This window comes from Vombatus ursinus, unplaced genomic scaffold (genome assembly GCF_900497805.2).
Source record: "Vombatus ursinus unplaced genomic scaffold, bare-nosed wombat genome assembly UNPS02014248.1, whole genome shotgun sequence".
Lineage (NCBI taxonomy): Eukaryota > Metazoa > Chordata > Mammalia > Diprotodontia > Vombatidae > Vombatus > Vombatus ursinus.
The window spans coordinates 246,284-260,226 of record NW_020954026.1 but is presented as its reverse complement, the minus strand read 5'-3'; the positions used below and the strand labels follow the sequence as shown (position 1 = coordinate 260,226).

The following is a 13,943-nucleotide window of genomic DNA, read 5'->3' as shown; positions in this document are numbered from 1 at the left end:
GGGTATTTAGCCTAGAGAGGCTTGGGATTAAGGTTGTCTTCAAGTATCTGAACGCCTGACATAAGGAGGAAGGATTTGGTTTGTTTAATTGGTACCAAAGGGAAGAACTAGGAGAAAAGATGAGAAATCAAGAAGACACAAATTTAGGTTTAACATAAGAAAAATGTTTCAAAAATAATGTTTTACAGATGTGCGAGGCACTGCTCTAAGTTATACTGGATTATTTCTTCACCTGAAATCTTGTAGGAAGGGGTAGTGGACCACTTGTTACCTATATGTTGCCAAAAATTGAATGATATAAGCATGAGAGTTGCCATCATCTGCACGGGTTATTTGGTTTGTACACTTTATGCACACACATATATACATGTATACTCATATCTGCATATGCACACTCACATGCACATTGTGTGTATACACAAATACATATATACATATATATATACACTCACACACACATATATATATATATACATATATTATAGAGGGAAGGAGAGACAGAGACAGAAAGGTTTTATTTCTCATTTTATGGGAAATTTCGACTCCTAGCTCATCTTAATGTCACTGTGACCATGTACAAGTCACCTCACCTCAGAGCCTCTGTTAACTCGTATGTCAAAAGAGGATACAATTCATGGCCCCTGCATCATAGGATTGTTCTGAGAAGAGGAGATAATTCTGTGAAGAGCTTTGCAAACCTTCAAGCTTTTCTTAAGTGTTGTCTACTGTTGTTATTTTAATTACTAATGTGACTGCTACTACCTGTGCTATTTATCTATCAGAAATCCCATTGAGCTCATTTACTCCTAGGATACTATGGACCTCAGTTTGTTCATCAGTGAAGAAGAGATATTAGACCAGATTATCTCTGAGATCCTTTCCAGCTCTAAACTGATGATCATATGATACTTTTAATGTGTATAATTGGAAGAGGTTTATTGGTCTTCCTAATACTTCAGTAAAATAACTTTTTATTCTAATGTGGTTAATGTAGAACTTATAAATAAGGGCAAAGCAAATAATTAAAACCTTATCTCATAGATTATTAGAGGATGAAAAAAACTTATTTTTACAACTAACTACAATCAAGGATTTTCCTTTAACATAACAGGAACAGTATTAAATAGAGTACAAACAACCCACTTAGAGTCAAGATCTATAGTCATGTTGGTCTCATACGTGATATTTTTGAACCATTTTGGCCATCGATACCATCGAATCAAATATGTGTAGACATAGTCTATGACAATCTTTCTAACTGATGTTCTCAAGGTTGGACACTCTTAAGTTCCCAAGACTAGAGAGAGCATACCCAGTGAATGTGAGGATAGTATTTACCAAGAATCAAGTTCTGTAGACACGAGAGTTACTGTGATCAGTGATAAGTATTAGGCTTTTTCATGATAATGGACAAGCCGGTGCTATGAAAAAACATGAAGACATAGCCAAAATAGGATAGAGGTGCTACTACAGTACAAAATACCACTATGGCAATGTGGTGTAATGGAGAAGACTTTGATCTCTGAGACAAGAAGTTGTGGATTTCAATCCCACCTCAGACCCTTGTTAATTGTATATATCTGGACAAGGCATTTAAGTCACAGCCTCCAGTTATTTAACCTGTAAAAGGGGCGTAATAATAATAGCATTTATCTCACACAGTTTGGGGGAGATTCAAATGAGAAAATTGTCATAAAGCACTTTGCAAATGTTGAAGTGCTTTATTTTTGTTATTCCATTGCATCAATTGAATCCAACACTTCGTGTGTATAAATGTGGGACTATACTCAGCTAAACTTTGTTATCAAGCCACTCCCTCAAGAATTTAATACAGTGCCCTGCACATAGCATACCCTTAATCAATATTATTTAATTAAGTGTTCATTAGGATTACACAGTTGCCCATATCTCAAGGTGCTTATTCAGTTTCTGAATGATCATGAGCTTGAACAACTGCAAGTAGAAGATGGTAGATGGTGTTCATAGAGAACTTTGATGTTTGAACACAATTTCCATCCATGATCTCATTTGAGCCCTAAGACAACCCTATGAGACAAGTACCACAAAGTGTAATTTTGCACAGTTTATGGACAAGGTAATGGAAGTCAAGTGACTTACCCATGGGGAAACAGTGAGTTAATATCTGAGATAGAGGCTTTTATGCAGGTCTTCCTGCCTCCAGGTCCAGCAATGTTTCCAATATACCATGTTACTGTCTACACGAGCACTACAGTCTCGGATTGGATATCCTGCAGCCTAGCTGGATTGATATGCAGAAAGGGGGCCAGGATTCCAAAGAGGATAATTAGCCAATAGCTTTATATTGAAGGTTTGGCCTTGAAGTCCCAAGCCTGGAAAGTATGTAATTCTATTGCAGAAACTCCTCACTAGTCACTAGGTCAAAGAGTTGAAAGGTTCCTAGAGGCAGAGAGGTCACTTCTGGCAATGGCTGTGGCATGGATGGCAGTAGAGTTAGCAGTGCCCACTCCTAGCCTCCATTCAGCTCAGCCTCAGCAAATAGGAAAGGAACTGCATGGATGAGTGAACGACTCAGGGGACCCATAAGATGGTACCACAGCACTGAGCCCTGCAGTGGAATGTTTCAGTGCTGATAGCTAGAGTCAGGGAAGAGCCTGGGACTTTATGCAGACCTGGGAGCCCTGCAACCCTTGGGAGATGGTGCTCCCTCAGAGACACCTGGCAGCTCTGCTGCCAACTCATGAACAAAACAAGCCATTAAACTCTGCTGTGACCATGGGGAAAGAACCATTTTCTCATGGGCACTGTGTGCTTCTTAGCTTGTTGTTAGTAAAATGAGATAGAAAGGTACCTGGGCAAGGCCATTGACAAAAGCAGGATGCTAGTCCTGCTTCTACCATCTCCTAGATGGGTGATATTGGCCAAATCACTGAACATCTCTGAGTCTCCGTGCATTCATTTTTCAAGTGGGTGTAATAATCTCAGACCTGAATACAATCAAAAGGTTTTGGTGCAGATCAAATATGATGCTGAACTTGAAAAAGAGGTAGGATAGGGAAAAAATTTCCATAAAGTGGGGTAATGAAAGATCCCTGAATTTGGCATTAGAATATCTGAGATTGAATTGGAGGCCACTGTGAAAATGTAGGCAAGTCATTTATCCTGGTTGAACATGGATTTCCTTATTTGTAAAATCCCAATAACTATATAAGAAATGCTCTAATTCTCAGGACCTTTGTCAGGATTGTAATTTGTAAATTATAAATGATCTTGTTATCATGAATATTACTGCCTTTTTTTTTTAAATCTACTCAGAGCTTTCAATTTACCTATTGCCACAAACTCCATCTAATCTTGTCTCTCTCTGCTTCTTAGCTCTGAGGACACATAGTCTTATGGTTCTGGTTCAATGGTAAGTGGGGAAATGTTATAGTAATCATTTGCCAAGGTTAAAGTAGAGCCTTCCTGCTTTCTTGAGGGCAAGATGCAAAGAAAGACAGTGAAGAGCCCAATGTGGCAGATCCAGAATTTTTTGAAGACTTAGATTCAAGAAAGATTCAAGTTGGCTCACTGTCACCCTGGACGGTGGTCTCTCCTAAGCCCCTACCTGCTGTATCTCCCCCACAATACAAAACCGAGTTTTATTTACTGTCTCTATATTTATGTTCACTTATATGCATATATTTATTTTCACCCAATAAATTTGTTTCCTCATGGACAGACATAATATTCTTTTAGCCTTGGTATACCCAGATCCTACACTGGCCCTTAATTCAAGTAGTGGTCTAATAAATTATTGTGGAATTCAACCAATTTATCACAAACACACATGGTCATCCTTATCAGCTCCCCAGATGGAAAAAAAATTCAGGCAGGACAACTAATACACCGAGCAATCTATTCAAGATTCAAAAATGTCTCAGCAGGCCAGAATTTCCAATTAAACCTAACAGGATGAAATTTGGAAAGGAAACATGCTTGTTACTTGTGTTATTTGCAGTCAAAATGTGTTGCCTCCCCAAAATTGAAGCTCATATTCTGAACTCCCACAGACCAGGTTCAAGGTGTGTGTGTGTGTGTGTTTGTGCATGTGTGCATGCCTTAAATAATTAAAATGATAACTTTTGCCCCCAAAACCCATCAGAAAAATGCACACTCTTCAATTACAAATTAAAAAAAATTACCTACATATAATTTTGAAAAATCAAAATACAAGTTTCTAAAACTTTAATTATTACAGCTACTCTATGTAAGACATTCTAGAAACATTAAAAGAAGTACTTCTGTAAGAACCCCAATGCTTGATACTCTCTGTCAGATTTGATGAGAAATTTCTTTGTTCTTTAACTTGTTGAACACAAATAACATTACAATAAGTTAAGTAGTAAATCAGTATATGTTTAGCATGATATGGTACACATATGCAATTAAATTTCAGTGCTGGACCTTTTATTTTGAACGAAGCACTACAATATTTGGCTGAACACCAGACACAGTCTAAAACCTGATTCCATGTCAAACATATGTCTGCATTTTGATTTAAGAGAAGAATAAAATGAAAATAATTACTCACACACATGGAGTACAAAATGGTAGGAGAATTTTGTACATTCATTTGTGGAGGGAGAAAAATTATTTTTAAAAGTTTTGCCATAGAACCAATCACTGAAAATAACTAATTTTGATATAAACAATTTGCTTTTCTACTGGTTAAAAATCAGTTGATTAACAAATATTTATTAAGCATTTACTAAGTGCCAGGCACTCTTCTAAGTGCTGGGGATACAAAAAGAGGCAAAAGACAGTTCCTTCCCTCAAGGCATAAAATGGTGAATAGTAAATGGGCTGAAAGTTCAATTGCATATATTGCTTTTTTAAAATAATGTTTATATGTAAACTAACCTTCATAGGGAAAGAATTTCTTCAGACATTACTATGTTGTCTTAGAGGCAACCTTTTGGCACAGTGGATAGAGCATTAGGCTATTTGTGTGACCTTGGGCAAGTCATTGAACCTCTGTTTGCTTCAGTTTCCTCAACTGTGAAATGGGGATAATAATAGCCCCTGTCTCCCTGGGTTGTTCTGTGGATCAAATGTGATAATATTTGCTAAACACTTGGTCCGGTGTCTAGTACATAAGACGTGTTATATAACTGCTAGCTATCATTACTGTCCTCATCACCATGACCACCATCATCATCACCATCACCATCCTAGTACTGGTACCTTGGCTAAACCCTCATAGAAACTCTAGTGAATGCCTGACCAGTGTTACCAACCTGGTCACCTGAGAATTTGCCAAATTGAAGAACAGTAACTTATGTAGAGGATGAGTTTAAATTGGAAAATATCAGCCTTAATACTGCAATGTGAGGCAACATTAGGTTCGTTTCTATAGAACACTTCTAATGGTCCATGATGGTTTCAGGAAGCTTGTAATGAGAATGCCCAGTGAACCTGCTTTCCAAATCTCCTGATAATTTACCTTCAAGGACACAACATAACGTAACATAACATAACAAAACATAACATAACATAACATAACATTACATTACATTACATTACATTACATTACATAACATAACATAACATAACATAACTACATTACATAACGAGATTTCACAGCTGATGAGGTACTCTTTCACGGTAGCAGAAAGAAATAAGGGATCTACTCTGGGTCATTGGACAGAATGACAAGGAGGGAATGCACTTGTGTGTGACCATCCATTGAGAAACAGTTTGCATTCGAATGTTGCACCTTTGTGGCATTTTGGAAACAATTTGAGAAGTTGAAAAACTGAAAGAAGACCTCATACTTATCAAAAGCAGTCCAAAAGTTGGATGTAATATTTTCACATGCCCCCAAATTGTTGTGCATATGATAGAGGAAGTTTCAAATTCTGCAAAAACAAGCTTCAAGTGCTTCAAACATGTTTATGTCTTCCACAGAGGAAAAAGAACTTTGTAACACAATTGGCATCGATAGAACGTGATTAGCTCCAACTCCTTGGAATATTATTGGGAACCCCCAAAGAGTTCGTGAACCACTAAAAGGGAGCCACTGCACTAATTAAACCATTCGACCTCATTTTCCATCCCCCCTCTTCTCAGAGACTGAAGCTGTGTTTTAGAAAATCTCAGCAATTGGCAGTTTATAGTGACAGAAGCTGCTTGGTAGACTTGAGTTTTAGTACTGGACAGGAAGTACAGAGTCCTGGGTTCTACACTGAGCTGAGCCATGGATAAACTGGGTGACCTGGTGAAAGTCACTGAGCTCTTTCAGTGGAGTTGGCCTGGAGTAGATACCTTGTATGGGAACATGCTCAGACTTTCTTTTAGGATGACAGTGAGAGTTAAGGTACTCCCTTCTGAACTCCTAGGGACCTGCATCTTCATCTATTTCCCTACCATTTTTATCCTGCTGTGCCTTCTACTGCTACTGTTGCCCCAACTTAATAACACACACCACTCCCACAGACACACATGCACACATGTGAAAGCATGGACACACACACACAGAATCTTCTTTCAGTCTTGTAATCAGATCATCACCTCTATTATCTCTGAAAAGGCGATGGATAGCTCAACGGTTTCACTCATCAAATCTAGGACTTCCCCAAACAAACCATTCTTCCCTGGCCCTCACACTCCTGAAAAGCGTCATCTCTCCCTACAATTACACTTAAACAGAAGTTTGAGGTACTTTGCATATACCATCTCATTTGATCCTAACAACAGCTCCATAAGATATAAGGAGTTATTACTATTCTCATTTGACACAAGAAGAAACTGAGGCTGGGAGAGGTTAAGTGACTTGGCCAGGGTCACACAGCTAGTTCATGATTATGGCAGTAATCAAACTCAGGTCTTGTTGACTTCAGTTCCAGATCTCTCTTGTCAACATGACTGAGCTGCTTATTGAATCATAAAATTGTTGAGGTTAGGGACTATCTTGCTTTTGTATTTGTTTTCCTACTGCCAAGCAGAGTACTTGGCATGTAATAACATCTAATCAATTTTTTTTCATTCATTCTTCTTCCATGAAGCAAACATGTTAAAGGCTGGGGAATCAAAGACAAAATCATAGATCATGCCCTTCAGTGAGGGCTATTACAAATAGTCAACACTAAAAAATAAGATGACTTCATTAGATTAATGAAGAAGGATATTAATATTGTTAAATATACCTGAGTATCCTTATCATTTCACATTCCATTTCAAATTTGTTGTGGCAGTGGTATAATGCTGCATTTTTTCATGCTTTGGAATCCTGTTTATGATGACATGTGAGGATATGGACAGATGAACCAAAAGGTACAAGTTTGCTATGTCCCAGTAGGGCCCCAGGTATCTAGAAGCAGTGATCTGTGAGCACTAGCCAGGTATCAAACTTCCAGAGAGATTCTTGAGAGGGACAGAGGGAGGAATCACAGACTCTTAGAGTCAGAGGGCTCCAGAGATCATCAAATCTAATCCATACCGGAAAAGGTATTTTCCTTATGACATACCATATAAGTGGACACCCCATTGAAGACCTCCAGTGAAGAAGAATTATTCAGTGTGTACCACCAATTTGGAATTACTCCATTTGTTAGATAAAATTTTCCTTTTCTCAACTCAAAATTTCTGTATTTTGCCTTCAAGGGCCCAGCAGAATGTGTCTAATCCTTATTTCACAAGACACATTTTCAAATAGTTGATCTCCACACACTTAAATACAACTTCTCTATGATAAATATAATAATTTCTGTGTATGAATCAATATCCAGTAAATCCCCTCTGTGCATCTTCCAGGTAGCAATGTCCTTCCTAAAATGTGGCAACCAGAATAGAAGAAAATACTCAAGTGTTCCCTGAAAGGGGGCAGCTAGGTGCTATACTGGATAAATCATTGGGCCTGAAGACAGGAAGATCTGAGTTCAAGTCCAGTTTCAGACATTTACTAGTCATGCAACCTGCGTAATTCACTCAAATTATATTTGCCTCTTCATCTGTAAAATGGGGACACAGTAGAGAAGAAAATGGTAAACCACTTCAGCATCTTTGCCAAGAAAACTTCAAGAATGATGTCCATGGGGTCACACAGAGTTAAGCGCAGTTGAATGAATGAATAACAAAAAAATCTGAAAAGGGCAGAGGACAGCAGTACCATCAGCCCCCTAATTTGGGAAAAATGGCTACTCAATGTGGTTATATATGGAATTAGCATTTTTGCTTCCAAGTATACTATTGACGGATATTATACTGGTAGCCCACTAATACCCATAGTGTTTTTACAGATGAAACATGACTTCTTCATAGTGATCTAGTGCTAGTTGATTTGAGCCTCCTAAATTAAAATTTACAAATGGAGAATGGGTAGTGTCAAAGGGTAAAAAGAACCACCAAAGACCTACTACATATTAGGGAGTCAGATACCTCATTTGTGAAATCTACAATTGTTTTCAACTTGAAGTCCAGGCATAACCCATTTCAATGTCCCTCACTACCCACCAAGACTTTTGGGCTCACCTGGACCATATCTTGGGAAATGGGAAATTACCTTCAAAGAAGAATATTCTCTCTCTCTCTCTCTCTCTCTCTCTCTCTCTCTCTCATTAGCTTATTACCCCTGAATAGTATTGCTCCTGAAAAATCAACTTAGATGCTGATGGTATAGAATGTTCCTAAGTTTCTCCCAATGTGGTCAAGATGGGTCTCCAACTCTTATAAAATAATTCAAGTTACCAAATGCTGTCCAGCCTTTATTTCATCCCACAGAAAAATTAAAAAATGATAAAAAAACAAACCTCACAGGAACCTCTATTTAGACACAGAAACATATAAAGCACCAAAAGAACCTTTTAGCTGGAATGGAATTAGTATTGAAGTAGGCATGAGGATATTACACTGACATTACAATGAAATGAGTCTTTCTCGCAGATTCAAAGTTCTTTCCAGGCCATCAGAACCATTCTGTGGTTTATATCCCTTCCTAAAGGTAGCCATACTGCAGTGATGTCCTGGAGCCAGCTCCAAGTGGTTCACAAAGAGATAATTACATTTTGAGTCTAGCATCTGGACTATAGAGATCAAGAAATACTACAAATCAGGACTTCCTTTATTGTATTCATTGTTTTCAGAAAGTGACAGAGAAAATAAAAAACATAAATCACATTTCAAAGTGTACCAGACATACATTTTCTTTCCTGAAGAGCTGGTTCTTAAGCATTTACCAGCTCATCTCTCATTTAGGGGCTACTAAATAAGGAATGTCATTAATATTGAAGCTATATCTTCCAAATAATTCATTGATTTTCCTCTTGAAGAACTAAACTATTAAAAAATATGTAGCTGATCTTCCTCTTTCTAGGAAAATAGCTACAATTGTGGCATTGCACTTAGATTGTGTGTGTGTGTGTGTGCATATGTGTGTCTTTGTGTGTGTTTGTGAGGGCATCTATATGGTGCAGTGGATAGAGCACTAGGTTTGGAATCAAGAGGGATCTTCTTTATGAGTTCAAATAGAGTCTCAGTTGCTTGCTAGCTGTGTGACCCTGGGCAAGTCTCTTAACCTTGTTTGCATCACTTCCTCATCTGTTCAATGAGCTGGCGAAGGAAATAGGAAACCCCTCCAGTATCTTTGCCAAGGAAACCCCAAATGAAGTTATGAAGAGTCAGGCACAACTGAACAACAACAAGAGAATACATGTACATGTTATTCCTTCCATATAATAGTCTTATAAAATAGGGGGTACTATTGCCATTAAACATGAGGAAATGGAGATTGGGACTTGCCTAGGGCTATACAACATGAAAGTGTCTAAGACAATATAAATTCAGGTATCTTCTAACACCAAGTATACGACACTTTCTACTACCAAATATTTCCTTTAAAATATTCTGTATTATACTTCTGTGTGCATAAGAAAAATAGCCTGACTGAGGGACTGGATTCCAGAATGTGGGAGGTGCAGATTGGATTTTCTCTCTAAGAAAAAAAGATGATCTAACTGAAGTCATTGTCCCCTCATAGCTTTCCTAAAAGCATTCTTGACCTCTTTGTTCCTAAAACTATAGACCAGAGGGTTCAACATGGGGGTGACCATGGTGTAGAACACTGACACCACTTTGTCTGTGTCCATTGAATGGCTTGAGCTGGGTTGGAAGTATATGAAGATGAGTGTCTCATAAAATGTGGACACTGAGGTGAGATGGGAAGCACACGTGGTGAAGGCTTTCTGGTGGCCTTTAGCAGAATGGATCTTCAGGATGGTGATGAAGATTAACAAGTAGGTAGCAGAGGTGACAAGAAATGGGAAAAAGACAGTGAATGACCCAAAGATAAATAATACTGACTCACTGATGTGAATATCAGAGCAGGAGAGAACTAAGAGAGAGGGAATCTCACAGAAAAAGTGATGGATCACGTTGGACCTACAGAAGGAAAGGTTAAATGTATTCCCTATGAGTATGGAGGCGACCAGAAAGCCACTAATGTGAGCACTACTGGCTAGAAATGTACACTGTGTTGAAGTCATGGTAGTGGTGTAATGTAGAGGTTTGCAGATAGCTGCGTGGCGATCATAGGCCATAGAGGCTAAGAGGAAATTTTCAGTACCAGCAAAGGCCCCAGAGAAGAACAACTGTGTAGCACATCCGTTGTGGGAGATGACCTTGTTCCCTGTGAGGAGCCCACCCAGCACCTTGGGGCTAACAGATGTAGAACAGCCAAAATCCACCAGAGAGAGGTTACTAAGAAAAAAATACACGGAGGTGTGTCGGTGGGAATCCCAGGAGATAAGAAGTATTATTCCCAGGTTCCCTACCAGGGTGATGAGGTACATGAGGGTGAACATTATGAAGAGTGGAACCTGAAACTCTGGAACATCTGTTAATCCTATGAAGATGAACTCATTCTCTTCAGATCTGTTCTCCATAGATGTCTTTTGGGATGGGGAGTGTGGGGCTGGGATTCATCTGTGACAAAAGAGAAAATATAAAAAAGATTAACTCATTAAAATGTATTACTCTCAGATGTAAAGCATGACCAGAGGCATATCTTGTATTAGGCATTTTTAAAAAAGGAATTAATTAGCCAACAGTATTGTTGGGGCTGTCCTAACACTTATGCCATGATCCCCAAATTCCTTGATCCAAATCCCTATTGGGAGAAAGACCCTTGCCCATTGCTTTCCAACTTTTTATAATATACAGCATTTTTAATTTCAAAAGGAGCCTATCCATCATCAGGATAAAGAAATGCTTCATTGTCTGGTGAAAATTTGCATGGGTTAAAGGTTTATCATTGCAAAGGTTTGGGGAATTATACCTTTTCTTAAAAAAAGGGAACAGAACAAATATAAGTACTAGGGAGATGATAATATGGATAATAATAACTGAAATCCATATTATCCTTGAAAATTAAATAAATGTGCTCTCCCCAACTCCATTAAGGTATTACTTAGAATAGAAAATCAAGGCTGAGATAGCTTTCCAGTGACTTGGAAAAGGTCAAATAAGTGTATGAGGTGAAATATGAAAAGAGATGTTCCTGACCCCAAATTTAGCTCCCTATCCACAATAGAACATTGCCTCTCCAGAAATAAGAAGACAAGAAGAGAGTCAGGAGCTGCCCCGATGAGTCCAAATCACAGATAAACTACAATCTTGAGTAGTGAAAGGACTCTCGGCTATGATTTCTTAGCCACTGTCCATCAACTTTGAAAAAAAGAATGGGATATCTAGTAAAAGACTGGAGAAAAGCACATGCCTCACTTTTGACTGACCATAGACCAGGAAATTTGACAACAACCCCAGGTAAAATTTTACAATATACCTTGGACGGGATAACAAGTGGACAATGAGAAAACGAAACAAAGAACACTCAGAGTCAGTATGGTTTCATCAGGAACAGGCTATTCCAGACACTCTATTTATTAAATTTACTGAAGAGTAAATAAGGGAAATGCTACATATATAGCTTGCCCATAATTCTGTAAAGCATTTGGAAAATCTCTCCTTTTAGATCTGTGAAAAAGAAGTAGCAATGATGGCTAGATGCTAGCAAAATTAGAAGGATTCTGAACTGGTTAGAATGGCTTGGTGCAAAGACAGGTGAGGATAACTCTCTGTCAAGTTGAAGGGAGGTACCTAAAGGAGAACACCACGGAGCTTGGGGTGGCCCAAGGCTGTTTATTATTTTTTCTCAATGACTTGAATAAAGGCATAGATAGTACATGAAATAAATTTGGAAACAACAGAATTGGAGGAAAAAAAGCTAACAAACTGGATGACAGAATTAGCATTAAAAATTAATAGGATGGAACTTTAAATTACATGTAATAAGATGATATTGAGAAGAAATAAATATGAGTTCAAAAATTAACTTCACAAGTGCAAAATATAGAAGACCAAATGCACTCTTTTCTGTTTTAGAACTGTGAGGAGGATTTTCTTTCCACACCCACTGCAAGCTCCACCACACCAGCTCTCCTTCTTGTCCCAGGACCACTACCTAGACCCAGATGCAAGCACGGGAAAAGCAAGAGAATCCTGTACCAGCAGAGAGATACCTGCAATCCCCCTCCGATCAGCCACTCTATTCCCTCTTAGTCTGTGGGCCAGAAGGTCAGGAGGCAGCTGTCACCCCAGGGCTGAGTTCGGGGTCTGGGGCTGGAATTCCACTGTTCTTCTCTCTCACCAGCACAGAAGCAGACTTTTCACACTGACCTTCTAAGTTGTCTTTGGCATTCACAGATTGAGAAGTCTGGAAACTGCCACAGCTGTCCACGATTCAGTCCTCTGAGGCCTGCTCCCTGTTTGCTGCGGCCTGCGCACCCAAGCCAAACTGTGCTCCTCTCCTTGCCCGGGGAGATATAACTTTCTGATCAGCCATCCAGGTTGTCTTGAGCTGGAAATTTGTTTCACTCTGTCTTTTTGTGGGTTCTGCTGCTTTAGAATTTGTTTAGAGCCATTTTTTATAGTATTAGGTGAGGTTTGGGGGAGAGTTCAAACAAGTCACTGCTTTTACTCCATCTTGGTTCTGCCCTCTGTGTTTCATTTTGGTAGCATCAATTCACAATTCTACTGGTGTGGTTTGGGGTTGGTGGGAGCCACAGAATGCTAGGGTAAAGGGCAACATCTACGTGGAAAGATTCACACAGTCAATCCTTTTAGTCAAAGTGGCTAGGTTTTTTCTCTTTCTTTTTCTTTTTTCATCTCTGGGGGAAAATGGTTACTGCAGATATATGTTTTGCATAATTTCATGTAGTTATTGTGTTTCTTGCTTTCTCATTGAGTGGGAGAGGGGAAAGAGAGAGAATTGGAACTGAAGATAAAATTAAATTGAATGTAAAAAAGAAAAGTTTGAAAAAATAATTCTCTGGAAATTAGTGCATGGGAATAGAAAGGAGTATACACACACAAACAAACACACATATGTCATGAACAATGTATGACACCTTTACAAAAACTAATGTACATTATGGTATGCAAACCTTAAAAAATTGCAGAGAAGAAGAAATATTAAAAACATTATTTTATTTACTGAAATGAAGTCAAGGATTTTCCAAGGAAACATTAACATTTATTAAAGACTCAATAACCTAATACTAAACAATTAATGATTTAAAGAACTAAAGGCAAAAAAAATAGAAAATTAATTTAATTAATAATTAAATTTCATCAAATAAAATGGCAATGTTTTGCACATGGCACAGGGGATAGAGTACCAGCCTTGGAGGTAGGAAGACTGAAGCTCAAATCCAGCCTCAGACACTTACTAGATGTGTGACTCTGGGCAAATCACGTAACTGTTTGTCTCACTTTCCTCATCTGTAAAATGAACTGGAGAAGGAAATGGAAAATCACTACAGTATCTTTACCAAGAAAATCCCAAGTGGAGTCACAAAGAGTTGGCCATGACTATTCAACCAAACAAGAAATCCCTCCTTTTATCTACTCATCTCCTTATTCCACCCCCT

General features: G+C 38.4%; 1 protein-coding gene across 1 annotated transcript in view; it reads right to left on the bottom strand.

The window, feature by feature from the left end:
* Positions 1-9,977: 9,977 nt before the first annotated feature.
* LOC114042057 (olfactory receptor 5B2-like) overlaps positions 9,978-13,943 on the bottom strand; it is a 9,225-nt gene continuing 5,259 nt past the window's right edge. The window contains exon 2 of the mRNA XM_027860764.1: positions 9,978-10,927. Within this exon, the coding sequence (XP_027716565.1) occupies positions 9,978-10,927 (950 nt within the window). The remainder of the gene's footprint in view (positions 10,928-13,943) is intronic.